We start from the raw sequence: 12,813 nt of genomic DNA on the forward strand, positions 1-12,813 counted from the left end.
TAGAATAGATGACCCAAAGACAAATCCTAAAGTGCACAGTGAAGGTGACATCAGAAATGGATAAAACAGCAAGGGTTAGTCAGTGAAGGCTGTGGAACAGCTAGACAATGGGTATCACTCATCTGATACCACAGAAACAGAAATTCCAGAGAAACAGTCAAAATTCCACAGGAAAAGAAACGCGTTTTGTTTTAAATCACAAAGTGGAAAAAAAAAATGAAAAAAATCACCTGGGGCGGATACAGATATTGCAACAAATATTATAAATGAGGGATTAATATTCTCAATATGTAAATACCTCATAAATATTCCTAAGAAAAGCTCAAATATACAGAAGATAGGCAAAGGATATGAATAAATAATTCACAGAAAAAATACAAATGACTGATAACAATATAAGAATATGTTCTTATCTGTCACCAAAGACAGATTAAAATTAGGTATCATTTATATTCTGTGAAATTAGCAAACAGTTTTTAAACAGTGATAACAGCATGGGTAAGGGTGCAATGAAATAGGCCTCGTCTGTTGCTGGTGGAAGGATGATGTTCTGGAAAGACCACGTATTTTCTAAAAATATTTTCCTCAGATTCCAGCCTAAGGTAAATATTTTAAAGTCTCACCGATGATTGATACACAAAGATGTACGTCACAGTGGTATATGTTAATAAATGCAAAAAAATTCAAAATAATCTTAATAGTGGAGATTTAATAAATTATGGTACATATTCATTTAGGTCAGTACCGTTTCTGTCCTTTGTTGTTCCCATCTTTGCATGAAATGTTCCCTTGGTATCTCTAATTTTCTTGAAGAGATCTCTAGTCTTTCCCATTCTATTGTTTTCCTCTATTTGTTTGCATTGGTCACCGAGGAAAGCTTTCTTATCTCTCCTTGCTGTTCTTTGAAACTCTGCATTCAGATGGGTATATCTTTCCTTTTCTCCTTTGCCTTTCGCTTTGCTTCGTTTCTCAGTTATTTGTAAGACCTCCTCAGACAACCATTTTGCCTTTTTGCATTTCTTTTTCTTGGGGATGGTCTTGATCACTGACTCCTGTACAGTGTCACAAACCTCCATCCATAGTTCTTAAGGCACTCTGTCTATCAAATGTAATCCCTTGAATCTGTTTGTCACTTCCACTGTATAATCGTTCAGTCTGAATTTTGCAATAAGGAGTTCATGATCTGAGCCACAGTCAGCTCCTGGTTTTGTTTTAGCTGACTGTATAGAGCTTCTCTATCTCTGCCTGCAAAGAATATAATCAGTCTGATTTCGGTATTGGCCATCTGGTGATGTCCATGTGCAGCGTCATCTCTTGTGTTGTTGAAAGAGGGTGTTTGCTATGAGTTGTGCGTTCTCTTGGCAAAACTCTGTTAGTCTTTGCCCTGCTTCATTTTGTACTCCAAGGCCAAACTTGCCTGTTACTCCAGGTATTTCGTGACTTCCTACTTTTGTATTCCAGTCCCCTGTGATGGAAAGGACATCATTTTTTGGTGTTAGTTCTAGAAGGTCTTGTAGGTCTTCACAGAACCATTCAACTTCAGCTTTTTCAGCATTAGTGGTTGGGGCATAGACTTGGATTACTGTGATATTGAATGGTTTGCCTTGGAAATGAACAGAGATCATTCTATCATTTTTGAGATTGCACCTAAATACTGCATTTCAGACTCTTTTGTTGACTATGAGGGCTACTCCATTTCTTCTAAAGGGTTCTTGCCCACAGTAGTAGATGCATTGGTCATCTGAATTAAATTCGCCCATTCCGGTCCATTTTAGTTCAGTTCAGTTCAGTCACTCAGTCGTGTCCGACTCTCCGCGACCCCATGAATCACAGCACCAGGCCTCCCTGTCCATCACCAACTCCCGGAGTTCACCCAAACTCATGTCCACAGAGTCGGTGATGCCATCCAGCCATCTCATTCTCCGTCGTCCCCAAAATGTCAATGTTCACTCTTGCCATCTCCTCTTTGACCACTTCCAGTTTACCTTGATTCATAGACCTGACATTCCAGGTTCCCATGCAATATTGTTCTTTACAGCATGTGACTTGACTTCTATCACCAGTCACATCCACAACTGGACATTGTTTTTGCTTTGGCTCTATCTTTCATTCTTTCTAGAGTTACTTCTCTGCTCTTCTCCAGTAGCATGTTGGGCACCTATATACCTGGGGAGTTCATCTTTCAGTGTCATATCTTTTTGCCTTTTCATACTGTTCATGGGGTTCTCAAGCCAAGAATATTGAAGTAGTTTGCCATTCCCTTCTCCAGTGGACCATGTTTGGTCAGAACTCTCCACCATGACCCGTTCATCTTGGGTGGCCCTACATGACATGGCTCATAGTTTCACTGAGTTAGACAAGGCTGTGGTTCATGTGGTCAGTTTGGTTCGTTTTCGGCGATTGTGGTTTCCATTCTGTCTGCCCTTTGATGGATAAGGATAAGAGGCTTATGGAAGCTTCCTGACAGGAGAGACTCACTGGTGGTGGGGGTGGTGGATGGGAAGCTTCTTGTTCTGAAGGGTGGGACCGTGCTCAGTAAATCTTTAATCTGATTTTTTCTGTTGATGGGCGGGGCTATGTTCCCTCCCTGTTGCTTGACCTGAGGCCAAACTATGGTAGGGGTAATGGCAGCCTCCTTCAAAAGGACTTGTGCAGGCACTGTTGTATTCAGTGCCCCTTACCCTGCAGCAGGCCACTGTCAACCCACACCTCTGCCAGAGACTCCTGGACACTCACAGGCAAGTCTCAGTTGTTTGTGGATCACAACAAACTGTGGAAAATTCTTAAAGAGGTGGGAATACCAGATCACCTTACCTGTCTGCTGAGAAATCTGTATGCAGGTCAAGAAGCAACAGTTTGAACCGGACATTGAACAACAGACTGGTTCCAAATTGGGAAAGAAATACGTCAAGGCTGTATGTTGTCACATCTTGCAAAAGCCGGGCTAGAAGCATAAGCTGGAATCAAGATTGCTGGGAGAAATATCAACAACCTCAGATATGCAGATGATACAACCCTTATGGCAGAAAGAATAGAGGAACTGAAGAGCCTTTTGATTGAAAGAGGAGAGTGAAAAAGCTGCGTTAAAACTCAACATTCAGAAAACTAAGATTATGGCATCTGGTCCCATCACTTCATGGGAAATTGATGGGGAAACAGTGGAAACAGTGACAGACTTTATTTTCTTGGGCTCCAAAATCACTGCAGGTGGTGACTACAGCCATGAAATTAAAGGATGCTTGCTTCTTGCAAGAAAAGCCATGACCAACCTAGACAGCATATTAAAAAGCAGAGACATTACTTTGCCAACAAAGGTCCGCCTAGTCAAAGCTGTGGTTTTTCCAGTAATTATGTATGGATGTGAGAGTTGGACTGTGAAGAAAGCTGATCGCCGAAGAATTGATGCTTGTGAACTGTGGTGTTGGAGAAGGCTCTTGAGAGTCCCTTGGACTGCAAGGAGATCCAGCCAGTCCATCATAAAGGAAATCAGTCGTGAATATTCATTGGAAGGACTGATACTGAAGCTGAAGCTCCAATACTTTGGCCACCTGATAAGAAGAACTAACTCTTTGGAAAAGACCATGATGCTGGGAAATATTGAAGGCAGTAGAAGGGGATGACAGAGTATGAGATGGTTGGATGGTATCACAGACTCAATGGACATGAGTTTGAGCAAGCTCCGGGAGTTGGTGATGGACAGGGAAGCCTGGTGTGCTGCAGTCCATGAGGCTGCAAAGAGTCAGACACGACTGAACGGCTGAACTGAGCTGATACGTTTAGGAATATTATGTGATCAATAAAAATTGTATTTTCGAAGAACTGTATATTATATACGTTTTTTAAAAATTATACATTTAGTGTGATTTCAATTATGGTAAAAGATACATAGGCTTAAAAAAGACTAGAAGAAGATGTATCAACTTTTTTGCAACATTGGGATTTTGGGTGATTTTTATTTTCTTCTTTGAACTTTTAAGTATTTTTTAATTCACTATAATAAGTTTTAATTTCTCTTAAAATGAAAATATTAAAATATCTGTGTGTGTGTGTGTGTGTGCGCGCGCACATCTGATGTTTTAAGTGGGTTTATTTTGGAATATGCCGTCAAAATAATTTAAGATTTTTCCAGTTTTTAGTTTTAAGTTGAGAGTAGAGTTTTGGTTAATTTAACTAGAGCATTATAGCACCATTTGCAACTGGCAGCAGGGTCTTTGTGGTTCTGAGTTAGGATTTTAAGAAAGTGTTTTATTTGGAGACAGAGTCCACTGTTACCTCGAAATAACCCAACACAGTCAGTGTTTCTGTAGATGCACATCACTGTATAAATACATTTTGCACTCCCTCTAAGGGGTAAGGTCTAAACCTATGAAGCATCAGGGTTCTGTGTTCTAGGGGCCAGGTCAGTAATGGTGGGATTTTATTTGTGATTTCAGGCTAATTTGTAGACATTGATGTCAAAACTGTCTTGTAACATTGCTTCTTTGATGATATTGATAGGAGCTTCGGAAGTATAAGGAAAATGAGAAGGATACTGAGGTGTTAATGTCAGCCCTCTCGGCCATGCAAGATAAAACTCAGCACCTGGAGAACAGCCTGAGTGCAGAGACAAGAATCAAGTTGGACCTGTTTTCCGCACTGGGGGACGCAAAGCGACAGCTCGAGATTGCCCAAGGTAGGCAAGCAACGGGCCCAGGTCAGGGATGCCTGGGGACACAGAGCAGAGCTTCCTTAGAGCTCTAACCAAAGGCATTTGCACTTGCACTTCAAGTGGTTTGATAAGTGCCCATCATGAACATCTGGGAATCGTCACAGTAATTCATTTTGCAGACGTATTTTGAGATGAGAACATGTCCAGTGCAGGGCACACAGGGAGGAGTAGGAGTCTCTGTACTCAAGGAGCTCAGAGTGCTGTCCAAACATGTAGAGAACTGCAGTCACCAGAAGGTGCCAATGGAACAGCATTGGGAACGTAGGCAGATACTCAGCCGTTCTGGAGTTAGAGAGGGCCGTTTCTCAGAGGGGCTGATGTCTGACCTGGGTCTGGAGTGATGAGAAGGGGTTAGCCCAGTGAAGAAGTGGTGTGGTGAGCGGGAGGGGAAGAGAGGCATCTAAATAGAAGAAACAGCTTGAGCGAGGAGGCTGCTGGCTCTGTTTGCCTGGAGCAAAGGTTGCAGATGAAGGAGTGGAAGGGGAGGAGGGTCTGGAGGGCAGGCTGCTCCTCAGCGGGTGTCACTGAGACTCACAGTGTACCAAACGCTGCGAGCATCCCCGAGGGGGCCGACGGCAGCAGGCAGGCGTGTCACATGGAGGGGTGCGGTGAAGGAAATAGAACAGTGGCGAGGGAGCCTGTTCGGGGTTGGGGGGCGCTGCCAGTTTGACCTGGAGGACATGGAAGAGCCTTAGAATAGGTAGCGTTTGAGCAGAGACTGGGAGAAGGGAGAGAGGGAGCAGTTAGGTGTCTAGAGCGAACTTGAGTCATGGCCAGGGGGGCTGCAGCCTGAGTGACAGGGAGAGTTTTCAGGATCAAAGGTAGCAGGAGCCACATTCTGCCAAGCTCTGCCGCCTATGAAAAGAACTTTATTCTGAATGCCATGGGAAGCTTTGGAAGGCTTCAGAATAGAGACCTGACATGACCTAATGAAAAGAAATTTAGATTTTGTTCAAGTTGATAAGCCACAAATAGATGACTGAAAAAGGCTTTTTCAAGCAGTTGACTTAGTAGAAGGAAAAGAATATCTCAACAGGTACTTGCAGAGCATTCACACTTGGTCTACATAAACCATTTTACTAGAAGGTAAAAAGGAGTCAAGATAAACAAGATATACTCTAGTTGAGGTTCCACTCAGGTAGTGGCACTCAGACTTTTTGGTCTTAGGGACCTCTTTACACTCTTGACACATTATTGACCAGGGGATTTTTGTAGGGACTAATGCCTGTGGTGTTACTATGTCTCCGGTCGATAAACTGTTAAAATTGAGTGTCCCAGGGAGGTGTATTTCAAGTGTGTGTTTCTGCATTCACAATGTTGTGCTTTCATTTGCCATGTTGCTTCTGGAAGACTTCACTTAGTCTCATGAGGGAATGCACGTGAAGAAGGCAGATAATGTCTTAACACTAGGGTGAGGATAGCGTGGACACTGTGAAAAGTGCCGCACCAGGGAAAGCTGCACATAAGGCCTGCCACCACACGGTAGAGGCAGGAGGCTTGAAAGGTCAGAGGAGAGGTCAGGGTAGCTTCCTAAGGGAGGGGCCGTTGAATGGACTTTGAAGGGTGAATTCTTTTTTTTTTTCATACTTCAGATGTTTTATCTTGTATTGGGGTATAGCCAATTAATACCAGTAGTCATGTACGGATGTGAGAGTTGGACTGTAAATAAAGCTGAGCACCGAAGAACTGATGCTTTTGAACTGTGGTGTTGGAGAAGACTCTTGAGAGTCCCTTGGACTGCAAGGAGATCCAACCAGTCCATCCTAAAGGAGATCAGTCCTGGGTGTTCATTGGAAGGACTGATGCTGAAGCTGAGACTCCAATACTTTGGCCACCTCATGCGAAGAGCTGACTCATTGCTGGGAAAGATTGAGGGCAGGAGGAGAAGGGGACGACAGAGGATGAGATGGTTGGGTTTGGGTGGACTCCGGGAGTTGGTGATGGACAGGGAGGCCTGGCATGCTGCGGTTCACGGGGTCGCAAAGAGTCGGACACAACTGAGCGACTGAACTGAACTGAATGTTGTGGTAGTTTCAGGTGAACCGTGAAGGGACTCAGCCATACATATACATGTATCCATTCTCCCCCAAATCCTCCTCCCATCCAGGCTGACACATAAACTTGAGTAGAGCTCCGCATACTATACAATAGGTCCTCCTTGTCGGTTATCCATTTTGAATATAGCAGTGGGTACGTGACCTCGAAGGGTGAATTCTGAAAGCAGAGAATGGCAGGAAAGACCACTGTTTCTGAAGGAACAGTGTAAGCGAAGGAAAGAAGGTGCTGAGAACGTCCAGGGAAGCAGTCCAGTGACCTCTAGCTGGGGGACGTGGAAGAAGAGAGTGGATTAGGGGGACCATGAGTGAAGCAATGCTCGAGGATGCAACTCCTGGATTTTCAGGAGGGAGGAGGGTGACATGTTCCAGCAGGGCTGCTAAAACAGTGAAAGAAGAGCGGAACAGATTTAAGGAACGAGAAGAGAAACTGAGTTTTGTTTGGCATGCCTTGGTCTGCACTTGCCTCCCAGACACTGAGCTGAAGGTCTTCATCAGTCAGTGGGAATTTGGGGCCTACACCCAGAGAGAGGGCCAGAACCCTTGGGGTTGGGTGGGATAGAGAAGTTGTGAAAGGTCAGTGAAGCCATAGGAGTGGCTTGGGATGACAGCGACAGAGCAGGAAGAGAAGAGGCTTATGAGAATCAGGCTTATGAGTCTGCAGACTCAAGGAAAGACATTTAAAAAGAAGCTTCCTGGGAATCCTGCTTTAGAGCCAGGCTTCTGAGCTCACACTGTATTTTTCTGCCTGCCTGGCTCAGCTCTCTGAGAAGTGGCCACCCTCTCTCTGCCTCCTCCTGTTTGCTTGGATTTGCAGACTCGAAAGAGGTTACCTCCTAGAGGGAAGCAGCACCTGGTCTCAGAGTAGCCGAGGGGAGCTTGGCTTCTCAGCACGGATTATACTTCCTTGTTGGCCCAGAAATTCCTGTAAAGCCACAGAGAAGCAGAGAGAACTGTCTTTTCCAAAGCTCTGGGAATGTTTGTACGTTACTGACTAAAGAAACCAAACTTAAATCTGCGTGGAAAAGAAGATACAGTGGCTCATGTATCAGATGCCATTAGGTATTTTATTCATCTGAGCTTTCTTTGTTCAAAGAGAAGGAGGGTATTTTGTGCTCACTTGAAGCTGAGGGGACGTGAAGGAAGCCAGAGGGAGCAGTTCCTTTCTGCGGCTCTTTGCCTCTGCCTTCCCCACTACTCCTCTCTTCTGTCATGCTCGGAATATTCTAATAGGAACCCAACTTTGTAATTTAAATCAACCCCCTTGTTGCCTTTCTCCTGCTTTCTCTGTCATTTGATTCATCCTGGTTGCAAAATGTCTTTCATCTCTACTATATCATCTTTTAAAATCTTCCACCACGCTCTCTTACATTTCAAATACATTACCATCTTCTGTAGGATGCAAAATGAGTGCAACTCAAATGTAACCTCTTACTTTTTCAGCATTTAAATTTCAAAAGGACTCCTCCTAAGTTAAGTGTTCTTGCCCATAGTGGACCAGGGAGCATCAAAGCATGATGGAGATTGCATGGGCTTTGGAACCAAGTGGTCCTGGGTTTAAATCCTGCTCAGCCATTGATAACTGAATGACTTTGGTAGGATATATACCTTGCAGGGTCTCAGCTTTGCACTGAGCCGGGCACTAAGGTTTTGGCAATGATGAAAAAGGGGGGACAGTCTTGGCCCTCACAGAGCTCATGGGCCAGGGGAGAGATATGGGGCACTACTGCTGCTGCTGCTGCTAAGTTGCTTCAGTCGTGTCTGACTCTGTGCGACCCCGTGGACGGCAGCCCACCGGGCTCCCCCGTCCCTGGGATTCTCCAGGCAAGAACACTGGAGTGGGTTGCCGTTTCCTTCTCCAATGCATGAAAGTGAAAAATGAAAGTGAAGTTGCTTAGTCGTGTCTGACTCTTAGCGACCCACGGACCGCAGCCCACCAGGCTCCTCTGTCCATGGGATTTTCCAGGCAAGAGTTGCCAGGCATTGCCTTCTCCGATGGGGCACTAATCATTGCCCGTTTCAGCACTCATAGGAGACAGAATTGCAGACTCTGGAGCCAGACTGTCGTGTTGAGTCCCAGCTCTGTCAGTCCACCTCTCTGTGCTCCGGTTTCCTCGTCTGTAAAATGGATGATGATGATAATTCCCACCTTAGAGGGTTGTTTTGATAAGTAAATGAATTCGTCTTTGTAAGCACTTAGAACAGTGTCTGGCACATTTGCGTTAGCTGTAGTGATTATTAACGTTACTACAAAGAAGAAAGTGACAGAAGGGAAGTTTCGGGTGTGTTGAGCATCGAGGAGCTGGGGCCTGGGGGTAGGATGATTCAGATGGAGGAGCAAGGACAGCTTTGTGACGTGGTAGAAACAGAAACCTCCTGAGTTAACACAGAGCACGGGAGAAGCACAGGAAGAGAAGCGGCCGTGCGTCGGGCGGGAGCTGGTCGCGCTGACTCAGAGATGCTCTGTCCTCCCAGAGCAGTGTGTCAGCTCAAGAGGCAGAGCCGTAAGTCGAGAGCGGCTCCCTCTTAGGCCTCCCTGCTGTTGCTGAGCTCATGGCTCCTGGTGCGCGAGCTCTGTGCTTCATCACACCTGCCTAAACCCAGTTACTTTCCACTCGCACACCACGGCCCATGGGCCACGTCTGGCCTGCCAGCTTTTCTTGTACCACTGGTGGGCTGTGAATAGTTTTTACATTTTACTATGGCCTTGAAAAAAATGACAAGAACAGTATGTGGCTCACAGTGTTTAAAATATTTACTGGCCCATTACAGGAAAAACATCTCCCCTTGCAAACCATCAGAGCTGGAGTTGAACCCACTTGGGATTGATGGGCCCAAAAGGGCACTGTGTTGGGCGAGCCCTTCCTTCTCACTAATGGCGGGTCTTTGATCTTCCAGGACAAATTCTTCAGAAAGACCAGGAAATCAAGGACCTAAAACAGAAGATAGCTGAAGTCATGGCCGTCATGCCCAGCATAACATACAATGCTGCCACCAGCCCCCTGAGCCCTGTTTCCCCCCACTACTCTTCCAAGTTTGTGGAGACCAGCCCCTCTGGACTCGATCCCAATGCCTCTGTTTACCAGCCCCTGAAGAAATGAAGGCCAGCAATGTGTTTTGTTCAGCCATTTGGTTATCAGAAGGCATCACAAAGGAGCGTCTCTGGCAGTCAAGATAAAAAAGAAAGTTGATATTGTATTTTGTGGGACTGTATATGTTGTCGTTTTTAAAAAGGGGGGTAAAGATAACATCCAAGTCTGATTAGAACTGCCCATCAGTTTTTCTTGTAAATTTTTAGAAGACCTCACAGAACTTTGCAGTTTATTTTTCTCGGCCAATACATTAAAACCATTCTTGGATTTCATGTAGCCAATTTTGCCTTTTATGTATTCTTATAGTTTCCTCTTGAAGAAAAAAAAAAAGCAGAGTTTTTGCTTTTCAGCCCTTTATTTTTGTTTTGTTCTTAAATCAGTAAGCAAAACCTGCACATTGGGTTCACATGGGATGATAGTGAAAAATTTTAGTTTTTAGTGTGAAAAGGTTCAATAACCTAACACAGCTTTGATTCCATAGCTGCATTGGAGATATTACAGAAAACAAAAATTGATGACCCCTCCAAGGACCAAACAAATTCAAAGTGTGTCATTTCAGCCGAGGGGAGAGACTCAGGTGATGAGACCAGCTGTGAGAATGTCACAGGGTTTGTGTCTCAAATGTGTATAGTCCCATCGGTGTGTTCAGTCCTGGAAAACAGCTAGCAGCAGTCTTGTTCACAGTGCCTTGGGAAAAGACATTCAAGAGGAAACTTGATTTTAAACGATTTCCCCCTTTACCATCATCTGTCTTCTCTCTCTATCAAGCTCACTACGGATCCTGCTGTAAAACTGGTGGGTGGCTGGGCTGTTTGTTACCACCGCAGCCACACCTTCTGTTTCGTTTCATAGAAAGCACCACAGTGTTCTGAACTGGTCTCGAGGCAGGCACCCTGGGAGAGGGGAGCTGGGTGGTGATTGTGTTCGAGAGACTGCAGTGCCGGCTAATAAAGCTGCGGTTCTAGGTTTTGTTCTTGTTTTAATTTCCTTTAACTGTGTTTTCCAGTGTTCGTCATCTTGTGTTTGACAATTTAAAAGGAACTTGACAGTTCCTCAGCTCTTGTGCCAAGGAGGGTTTTATTTTAGTTTTTTTTAAGAGTTTAAAACTCAAAATTCTGCACAAAGATTTCGGTTTCAAGTGTGTATTATTATACATTGGTAGAAAAGTGTTTGCACTGGCAACCTTTGGAAGTGTTTTAAGAATCAGGGTGGGGGTGGAGGGAGGGTCTGGGAGAGGGAGGGGCAAAGCAAAACTGTATTTGGAAACTAGCAAAATTCAGAAACCAAACAGATTGGCTTGGCTTTCTTGCCATGGATTCTGGAAGGACATAGTTTTACAATTTCCTGTTAATTGGCATGTACGTCTCATTTAAAGCAAATTAAGTAGGACAAGCAAGTCAGCAAAATAGAAGTATTAAAAAGAATCATCCTTTTAATCACAGATCTTATTTTGGAATTAAAAACTTCTAGCTTTAGCCAGGTGTGCATGTTGCTGCCATTTTGCATTTTTGAATCATCTTGTGTAATTGTCACCATGAAAGTGTTACTTGGAATTGTCATGGGTTTTTTTCATCTTTGTGCAAAAACATGGAAAATTGTTATTGACTTTGTGTTGAGGTTTCCCCCATTTTGCTGCCTTTTGGGACACTACTTTGGTTAAATACTTGGTCTTGGCTGCATTCTTATTTTTTTCCTGTGGGGTTCAAAAGAATAAACATTTTCTTACAGATAAAAACTAGTTTTCTGCCTTTTTAACTTTTCAGGAGGGCACACAAGGTAGATTGTTCTGAATGGGCCTTAGATTTTCACCCTCCTGACCTCAATTCTGCACCATGACAGTGGCAAGTATAGCAGGGCTCAGGTACAGGATTTGGGACGAATCCATCCCAGCTCTCAGGTGGTTTTCCTTCTAGTCTTCCTTAGGACGTATCCATTCTTATCCCCTCACCCTCCCTCTTCCTTCCCTCCTCCTCCCTCCGGCCTTTTCCTTTCTCCATGGCAATAGAGACAAAGCTGACTTGTTTTCTGGTACAAAAAGCAAGTTAGGGGAGGAGTCGGAACGTGGTTGGTGAGAAGTTTTTAAGAGCAAACTCCCTTTCCATTTTCCAGAGTCTTGCTGGGCCACTTTGTGACCAATGCCCTATCGGGTTTCCTTTCTGCTTTGTATCCTGAGCTGATCTCCAGGGTAACCGTCTGTAGTCCTGCCCTGTTTCTAGAGGCTTTGCCTGTTTTCATCCTCTGAGTAGCCAGCTGCCTGCCCCTCTGGGCCGCTCTTTTCCTCTCTTGGCCATTGTTACAGTTGACCTTGGCTCCAGTTTTGGAAAATTCTGCTCTTGGCACCTCAGCCCTGTCCCTATGGCTGGACAGCCTTCCTGAGTCTTGGCCACTTAGGCTGCTGCAAACATCCCACACTTAACTCCGCGAGCCGGGTTCCCCACAGGAGACCCCTCTGCTTGGCTTTTGCCTTCACCCTCCCTGAAGGAGTGTGTCTGTCCAGAACCTCTCACTGTCGTGTTCTCTTCCACCAAGGAGATCTCCAGTTGTTGTCTTTGTTATTCTAGGGCCGTCTGAAATAGTTCTGTATTAGTACAGTGTAATTTATTACAGGCCACAAAGTAATGTTGGCCATTCTGGATGATGATTTACAGAGAAGGCGGCCTGCATGCCTTTTGATTGGCTGAATAACTTATCTTTATTGACGTCTCCCAACGTGACATTAGGAAATAGCTGTTGTGTGCCCATTCCCTCTCTGATCATCTTTCCAAGACACTCTACAAAATGAGAATGAACAGTTCCTCGTGGCTCCCAGCCTAAAAGGAAGGGGCTAGTCCTTTCTCCCGCCATCCCAGTTGCCCAGGCTCACATGTCTGTTTCCACAGGGCTGTGGCAAGCCACCTGGAAGACTGAACATTTCTAACAGCTGCTCTCAGATTGCTTCCTGCGAAATTCACATCATCCC

The 12,813-nt window shown here is 44.8% G+C and overlaps 1 protein-coding gene across 2 annotated transcripts in view; it reads left to right on the forward strand.

The window, feature by feature from the left end:
* MACO1 (macoilin 1) overlaps window positions 1-11,589 on the forward strand; it is a 68,754-nt gene extending 57,165 nt beyond the window's left edge. For both annotated transcript variants that reach the window (XM_088843613.1, XM_055397361.2), the window contains 2 exons: window positions 4,498-4,672; window positions 9,661-11,589. In XM_088843613.1, coding sequence (XP_088699739.1) covers window positions 4,498-4,672; window positions 9,661-9,863 — 378 coding nt within the window. In that variant the 3' untranslated portion in view covers window positions 9,864-11,589. The remainder of the gene's footprint in view (window positions 1-4,497; window positions 4,673-9,660) is intronic.
* The last annotated feature ends 1,224 nt before the right edge of the window (window positions 11,590-12,813 follow it).

This window comes from Moschus berezovskii, chromosome 2 (assembly GCF_049115385.1).
Source record: "Moschus berezovskii isolate FMDL1 chromosome 2, NW_MosBer_1.0, whole genome shotgun sequence".
In the NCBI taxonomy this organism is placed as follows: Eukaryota; Metazoa; Chordata; class Mammalia; order Artiodactyla; family Moschidae; genus Moschus; species Moschus berezovskii.